The sequence below is a fragment of the Hippoglossus hippoglossus genome, chromosome 23 (genome assembly GCF_009819705.1).
Source record: "Hippoglossus hippoglossus isolate fHipHip1 chromosome 23, fHipHip1.pri, whole genome shotgun sequence".
In the NCBI taxonomy this organism is placed as follows: Eukaryota; Metazoa; Chordata; class Actinopteri; order Pleuronectiformes; family Pleuronectidae; genus Hippoglossus; species Hippoglossus hippoglossus.
In genome coordinates this window covers 7,490,046-7,498,483 of record NC_047173.1, presented here as the reverse complement: position 1 = coordinate 7,498,483, position 8,438 = coordinate 7,490,046, and the positions used below count along the sequence as shown (strand labels likewise).

Below are 8,438 nucleotides of genomic sequence, written 5' to 3'. Positions count from 1 at the left end.
AGACAACATTTATATGCACAATTGTGTGTGTGACCTGGTTAGATAGATAGATACATATATAGATAGATAGTCTTAATGAGACTTTCTTATTTATAATAAATGTTAAACAATATACACATGTGTGTGTATACATTGACTATATAACAATAATAGTCATACTGAGAGTTGAAAACACAACTGGTTGTAAGTTAAAGCTGCACAACTGAGACCAACTTGAAAGAGGCAGTCGGTAGTTTAGTGGTGAAATACAGAATAAACGGATTTTTCCCCTCCTACCATATTGTTTGTGTGTGTGTGTGTGTGTGTGTGTGTGTGTGTGTGTGTATTTGTGTGTGTGTCTGTGTGTGTGTGTGTGTGTGTGTGTTTGTGTTTGTGTGTGTGTGTGTGTGTGACTGCAGAGCTGCGGAGGAGAGAGGGAGAGAGAGGGAGGGAGAGAAGGAGGGAGGGAGGGAGAGGACGGCTCAGAATTGCCGCCACGTGCGCTCAAACGCCAGCTTTATTATGAAAACTTTGTCCGGATTGGTCCAGAGACGCAGCGCGGTATTTATATACGACACGTGATTGGTCGGAGCCGCAGAGTCGATAGTGAACCACAGCGCAGAGCTTCCAGACAGGAGATCCTGGGGCGTCTCGTACTATGAGAAAGTAGTGCGTTGCGAGAATGACGATTTTACGCACTATTTTCGAATGAAAGTGAAGCGAAATCGTAATAAAGCGACGGGTGGTTTTATTAAAATGCGCGTGCGATGAAGAATGGCGATTTTTTACGCTGGGATCAAACCGGAGTGTCGACTTGTATTGGTGGCGTAGGGATATCGCCGTCCCACCGCGCGTCAAAATATTGGCTCGTGAGGACCGCGCCGCAGCTCAGACAGCAGCGACTCTTCAGCAGATAAGCACCCAGCAGCGGAGCGGCCTCTGACCGCAACACACGCTCCACACGGACGCTACACGCACCGGAGGGTTCTTCCACTTCTGACGCCCAAAGAGGACCTGTCTCCACCGGACGCGCTCGAGTCGACAAGCAGGAGCCGTTTTTCATGCCGGTTTTTCGGGGAACGCTGGACGACTTCGCGGTCGTGACCCGACTGTGACGGGGCGCGGTGCGGCGGAGTTGGCGCACTGCTCCACTGGATTTACTCTCATTCTCACGCAGCCAACACGACCCGCAGCTCCGGTTCAAAACACCGCCTCGACCCGCTTCTCGCTTCCCCCCTCTGGTGTTTACGGACTCCCCCCTTTTGGCTGAGTAGGGATCGTCTGAACTCCGGCTTTTTTCTTTCCTAGCACGAATATGTTGCTGTCAAAGTTTGGTTCCTTTTCGCACATTTGCAACCCGTCCAGCATGGACCACCTACCAGTGAAGATCCAGCTCCAGCCGGGTAGGTCCTCCACCACTGACCCGTTCATGCACCACCTCCTTTTATTGTGGATGTAACACACCAAGAAGTTGATGTGTTTGTACGCTCGGTTAGTGGCGAGCTGGTGTGATCTGTGAGCGGTGGTTTGTTGTGGGAATCAAACGCTCATCCTCGCTTCTGTCACTTCTCCCTTGCAGTCAAAGCGGAGAAGGAGTCGTTTGAGAAGGTCTACCAGGTGGGATCGGTGCTGGGCAGCGGGGGATTCGGGACCGTGTACGCGGGCAGCCGGATCTCTGATGGCGCACCGGTAAGGCTGCAGCCGGGGCTCCGTGTGTTTTGATCTCGCATGTGGCGCCATCGAAGCACCGGGGCGCCCCCCCCCCCCCCCCCCCATGAAATAACCACCACCCAATATATCGTGTTTATTTGTATGTGTTTGCTTATGTTTTTTTTTCTCTTGTGGTTTTGCAGGTCGCAGTGAAACACGTCGCGAAGGAGAGGGTGACCGAGTGGGGCACGATTGTAAGTAGTCATCCCCCCGATGTGTGCGTTTGTTTTGGTCCCCCCCCCCTCCGCCTCGCTGCAGAGTGGGGGGGTGGTGTGTGTTGTCAAATGGCCGTGTGTGTTAACCCCCCCTGCCGCGCTCTGTGCCACAGAACGGATCCATGGTGCCCCTGGAGATCCTGCTCCTGAAGAAGGTCAGCTCGTCGTTCCGCGGAGTTATCAAATTGCTGGACTATTACGAGCGCGCGGACGGCTGGCTGATCGTCATGGAGAGGCCGGAGCTCGTCAAGGACCTGTTCGACTTCATCACGGAGAAGGGCGCGCTGGACGAGGACACGGCGCGGGGCTTTTTCCGCCAGGTGCTGGAGGCGGTGAGACACTGCTACAGCTGCGGCGTGGTGCACCGGGACATCAAGGACGAGAACCTGCTTGTGGATCTACGCAGCGGGGAGCTCACGCTTATTGACTTTGGCTCGGGGGCGATTCTCAAGGACACGGTCTACACCGATTTCGATGGTAAGCAGACGCCGCCGCCGCCCCCCACCCCCACCCCTCTTATTGCACTGATCGCTGCTATGAGATGTTACGATGCCGGATGAGTGGTTTGTTGTCATGAATGCGCGTCCGTGTGGGCTGGCGGGTGTTTGTCCTTGATGCTATATTCAGACACGGAGGCGTTCACGAGGCTCTGACGCAGTGGGTCTGTTTTTGGTGGAGGGTTTTCCTCGCCCGGGGTCTACTGGCTCCTCGTCACCGCGGATGTGAATCGATGCTGCCTCGTATTAATATCTTCCAGTGTTTTTCAGCGGCGTCTGTGACGTGTGATGCGTGTTGTGTTTTCAGATGACTCACTCATCCCTGCCCCTGTCTGGGTTTTTTTTTTTTTTTTTTTTGTGATAATTCCCCGACACGTCTCCGTCTTGTGAGACGTTGTGTTTTCCGGTTGTTGTGTTGTTTTGGTGAAGCCTGACTCACCCTGGGTTTGTGGGTATTAGGTCAGTGCCACGTAACATCTGTTTGTTGTGAAACCGGAGCCGCTGGTTCACGTGATGGGCTCACGTTGCCCTTTTTTTTTTTTTTTTGTTTGGTATCCAAGGTCCTCCTTCCAAGAGGAGGGAGGGAGGTCACACAGTTTGTTTTGTGGCTGGAGGAAGATGGAAAGCTTTTCTACTGTGACTCAGCCATTTTAGACCCAGATACAGACCGTTTTTCATCACATTCCGACACCAACGACCTCCATGTTCCTACACTGTTAAATCCAACTGGATCCCTTCCACTCAGGCTCACCTCTCACCCTTCTCCTCCTCTTTTTCAGGTACAAGAGTGTACAGCCCTCCCGAGTGGATCCGCTACCATAGATACCACGGCCGCTCGGCGACGGTGTGGTCGCTAGGTGTGCTGCTGTACGACATGGTGTGTGGAGACATCCCCTTCGAGCAGGACGAGGAGATCCTCAAAGGGAGACTGTACTTCAGGAGGCGGATTTCAGCCGGTGAGTCAACCACAACAACGCAGGACTCTGTTGCCCTCTAGCCACAGCAGCTGGTACAGCCCCAAACCCACTACCCCAGAGTTCTAAATCAGTTTACATCAGAGTAAGGCCTCTCAGTCACAATGGATTACAGCCTGTAATGGCTGCTAGACAGATTTATCAACCATGAATACAATTTGAGGTTTTGGCTGTTATGATTTCCCCTGGTGCACTTTGTGTAACAGCCCCAGTTACCCCAGAGAGCTAACTCAATAGAAGGATGTGTGCTCCCTTTTCATTGGCTGACTGTTGCCGCCTACACACTAGGACACTGTAGATCCATACAAACTGAGTCACACACTGTGCAGCAACACTAGTACTGGTGATTTCACAATGTCCTCAATATAGTTTGTCTCTCTCTCTCTGCTCCTTCAGAGTGCCAGCAGCTGATCAAGTGGTGCCTGGCCCTGCGGCCCTCAGATAGACCCACCATGGAGCAGATTTGCGACCACCCCTGGATGAGGGAGACGACGGAGTCACCCAAATCGCCGGAGGAGCCGGTCGTGGGTGAAATCCGCCTCAGGACCATCGACACAGACTCTTCGTCAAGCACAAGCTCGAGCAAGGAGAGCCTCTGAGGATGGTTTTGATGGACTGAAAGACTTTCTTGGGAAAGACAAGGTGGTGACAGAGGGAGTGATATGGACTCATGGCCAGCAGCCTGTAGCCCAGATGGCCCATCAGTGGCCGGGCGCTTGACTCCACTGGTCCGGCAAGAGAAATGTACTTTAATGTTCCTCTTTTTGTAGGGAATTTCTAATTTATTACTATTTGTTCTTCCTTATCTTATTTCCCCCTGCCCTTCTTTTGTTTTTCATTAAGTTGATTATACATGTTTCCTAATGGGGAACATTTTGCTGTTGGGGCGGTCTTACCAGCACTATTAATCCTCCCCTTTTTTTATTTGACCTGTTTTGTTACTAGGCTGGTATATGCAGCTGGCAAGGCCCTCCTATTCAGGCAAGGCTGCTCTCATAGAGCTTGGAGAAAAAGACCTTTTTATTTAAATGTTTTAATTTTGATTTTGGAGTGCCTTTTTTTGGAAAGCTGCTTTAACAGGGGGCTTTCGTCAACAACTCTGTTTTTTTGGATTTGCCCGGGGCCTGGCGGTGAAGTTGCCTGTGCTTTGATGGAAGGAGGGGGGTGGTGTTTAGGCTTCTTCTTTTTCGTTTCTCCCCTCCTCTCCATCACTGTAAACCAACCAGCCCCCAGCCAAGAGGCTAAGATAGCATTAGATAGGAGAGTAAAGAGGTGGGGGCTCTTCCTGACAATGGAATACTTGAAAACACACTTCGACTCAACTCTGCGTCGCTCTTTTAACGCTGCTCACTCACTCTATAGCCTGAACAGGTGTTTTTTGGAAACTGGATCCTGTCTTTTTCTGAATGTCTACAAAATGTCACCACACACACACACCTCCTCCCCCCCCACCTTTTTTCTCTCCCTCCCATGCCTGTTGTGGGGGGGGGGGGGCGTGGCCCTCGCGGCTTCTCTTTTTGTTTTTGCCTCCCGCCATCCCTCACTGCTCAACACTACATGGCCCCGCCCCTGGCCTCCCTCAGGGTTTGGGGTGTGAAATGCACAATCAATGCAATATTCATGGACTCAACTATGTTTGTTTTTTTGTGTTTTTCTTTAAATTTTTTTTATTAAACAAATATTGTACAGTGTGTATTTTTTTTTTCTTTTAGTGTGTACTTTTTTTTTTCTCCCCCTTTGCATTAATTTATTTGTAAACATGTAGACATTCCACACTCTGTGGCTATTTATTTATTTATTGTCTTTGCTTAAAATCCCCCCCTAAAATTTGCATATCCTACTTGGCCTTTGGTTTGCATTCCTATAACTTATTTCTACATTTCAACATGTTTTTTTTTTTTTTTTTAGATGTGGAGGATGCACTGAAGCGGTTGTCGATGTAAAACAGAATAAAAACAAGTTTACTTAAATTTGAAAAGAGCTTTTGAATGTTATTTAAGTACTTTTTGAAATCCGGGCAGTGTCGGCCGGCTGAGTATCGAGAGAAATCCACTTGGTTTCTGTACTGTCAAGATGAAATTTTGAGTTCTGTGGAAAGTTAAACAACGGGTGAAACAGCTTTCGTAGTTGTCACATAGCGTCATATCGAAGACCCTTCGGTTTAGCTGTGTGACTTGTGGCTGTGAAGTATGGATATTGCTATTTTTTGATACAGAAGTTTCAATTAAACTCCCATTTTTATGTACAGAATAAAGTCTGATGTCTCCATCATTTCCTTCCTAAAGTCCTTCATTTATTGCACCACAGTAAAAAAAGATATATGGTTATTTGTAAATGAAATCCCAACACATTGCCCTCATTAACGAAACCCCCTGCCAGCATCCATCTCCTGTGTGACAGCAGTCCCTCGGGAGGCCTGGAGAGGCTAATGTACATCCATTGTGGCACGTGGTTCATTTACACAGCCTATAGTACTGATAACATTGTTACACGTGACGGGGGTGTCGGCGAGGCTGAAGGGAAACATCACAGGAGCCATTAACTGGATGACAACCTGCAGTTACAAGGGGACTGATAAGAGACAGATGTGTCTTTAGAGCGCAGGAGGAGGAGGAGCGGCGGAGCAGTGATGCTGGCATGACAGAGGAAAAAGAGAGTGGGGATGTTATGCATCATCACACACTCACACACACATGCAGACTATAAAATATAATTGCTTTTCCATTTTATGCCCCCTGCTCTCCTGCCTACCTTTCAAAAACATAAGTCATTCCATTGTTAGTATGCGGGAAGGCCAAGAGTAACTGAGGCTGATGACTGTGTGTGTGTGTGTGTGTGTGTTTGAGTGGTTTCCATGAGGCAAGGATGAGTGAGTGTTTGGGAGTGGTGTGTCTTTTCCTTGACAGGTGCCGCCCCCTGTGGTGAATCAGTGCCATCAGCTCTCACCTCTATACTGATTATTAGAGAATGGTTTAAGATTCCCTGTAAAGCTTCTACCACTATAAATGACATGTTACACTGTATGTATATATATATATATAGGTATAGACAAGACAACACAAACCACAACTGTTCGCGAGACACACACACACTTCTCAGACTTCCTGACTTAAACTTCGTATCCCTCCATAAAAAATAAAGTCATCTCGATGGCTCATCCAGACGCCTACAAATGTCCAATTATGCTCGACTGCCTGCTTCCATCCGGCCCGAGTGGAGACATATGGCCACTTGAAGACTTCATCAGACAGCTGCTCCTTAAATCTCCTCAGGAATCTAATCCACAATGAAGGGCTTGATTTATTTTCTTGGGGAAAGTAGTTGACTTTTTTGGGGGGGGGTTACTCCTTGGATGTTCATCTTGGTGTAAGGAGCAGGCAGATTCAGGAATTTAGAGCAATAATCCAATACTATTCCAATTACCTTCACTGAATACAACTGGGTTTTTGAAGAGCTGGGAAATGTTTCTTTTTTGCAGAATTAGGGCTCAGTCACAAATGTAGCAGTGGTGAATCTCCGTCCCCCAGTTCACTTCTAATCAGCGAATGGAAATATTTGTTCCCAGTGAATGCAAAGTGCAAAGTGCATTTCAAGTGGAGTTCAACTTTAATGACATTTTAAACGTGATATTCACTTTGCATTCGCATATCTGTGACCTAAGACATGAGATACAACTTATCTGTACAGTTAATATTAAGTTAGCTTAGCTTAGTTGAAAACAAATTCTATAGCCGTGTCCCAATTCAAGAGTCGACGGCTGAACCCCAATGTGACGGCCTGGTCTACGGAGTATTTCATTGACTTAAAGCCTGACACTTATATTCTAATTTGCAGGATTACGTATAAACTACTGGATGGGTTATGGTGAGGGTGAGCGAGCCTGTGGCAAATAGCGCTGCACACAGCTATACAATGCAGCAGTGGAGCAAAACACCAAGTTATAAATCTCTTGTGTTCTAATGAGAAGTGTAAAAAAAAAGGTTTATTATGAAACGGTAGCAAAACAAATGAGATGGCAGGCCACCACAGTCTTGATAACACTTAATGGGTGACATTGGTTTGACATGGTGAGATAAGACATTAGCCTTGGTGGAGGTATGTGCTCTCACAGAGCGACCTGCTAGTTTTTTTTATGGATAAAACAAATGAGATATATTGTGTTAACTGGTGAACTTTAAAATGGCAACATAAAACTTTCACCAGAATAACACAGCCCCCTAAGGGAGCTAATGCAGCTGGAGATGCCTCTTTCAATCAATCTAAACCTTACTTACACATTCCTAACAAGCAGCCTGGTGCCACCCTGTAATAAACCACAGGGCTATAAATGGCCGCCGCTGTCACACTCAATATGTTGACATCTGCGTTTCTATACACATGCATCCCCGCTAATCCGCCATTGTCTTTGGGTCTCCAGGCTTTTGACATGCAAATGGCCGGCAACCTGTCTTCATCAGAATCCCTGCTGCTCAGACTGACGGCGATACAGCGGGGCCTCAGCCACTCTCACCGTGAAATCCTCATTAAAAGTAGCGGGGGCATATGCCACGCTCTCGTGTCCTCAAGTCTCATCCTGCAGGCTGGTTAATATCATCCGTCACTGACACTTAGTCTGGAGATCACACTGCTTATTTGGGATGTATTAACTCATCAAAGTTACCTCTTCAGACAATAACTGTATAGAAATAACTAATGGCATTCAATATATCAATATATAAATTGTTCTATATGAAATAAATTATTATTATTATACTTATTATTATTGTTGTTGTTGTTGTTGTTGTTGTTGTTGTTGTACATCTAGACCTACCAGAGATCAGTTCAGTAACCCATACGTCTCCTCAGTACTTTTTGTGAATGCATTTCCGTTGAGTACATTTGAGTTGGTCACCCTCCAGTTGAAGCTGAGCTCACTCCATTCAGAGCAGTTTGTTCTGTGAACCAAAGTGCCGACACGTTGAGGCGACCGCGTAGGTGACAACGTGACAGACACAGAGGAAGACGCCAGACAGACTCTGGGCTGCGAGGGGCCACAGATGGACGGGTGGGTGGCACCCACACAC

At 47.6% G+C, this 8,438-nt stretch overlaps 1 protein-coding gene across 1 annotated transcript; it reads left to right on the top strand.

Moving 5' to 3' along the window:
• Positions 1 to 859: 859 nt before the first annotated feature.
• On the top strand, positions 860 to 5,646 carry LOC117757406 (serine/threonine-protein kinase pim-3-like). Its single transcript, XM_034578544.1, has 6 exons — positions 860 to 1,382; positions 1,559 to 1,668; positions 1,833 to 1,883; positions 2,018 to 2,381; positions 3,181 to 3,357; positions 3,772 to 5,646. The coding sequence occupies exons 1-6, from the start codon at positions 1,295 to 1,297 to the stop codon at positions 3,972 to 3,974; spliced, it is 993 nt and encodes a 330-aa protein (XP_034434435.1). The 5' UTR covers positions 860 to 1,294; the 3' UTR covers positions 3,975 to 5,646.
• Positions 5,647 to 8,438: the final 2,792 nt, after the last annotated feature.

What these genes read in the sequence shown, in the direction of transcription:
- LOC117757406 (XM_034578544.1), top strand. Translation starts at nt 1,295, where the DNA reads ATGTTGCTGTCAAAGTTTGGTTCCTTTTCGCACATTTGCAACCCGTCC. An exon ending in TGACCGAGTGGGGCACGATT is followed by an intron (nt 1,884 to 2,017) that starts GTAAGTAGTCAT and finishes TCTGTGCCACAG; the next exon opens with AACGGATCCATGGTGCCCCT. An exon ending in GGTCTACACCGATTTCGATG is followed by an intron (nt 2,382 to 3,180) that starts GTAAGCAGACGC and finishes CCTCTTTTTCAG; the next exon opens with GTACAAGAGTGTACAGCCCT.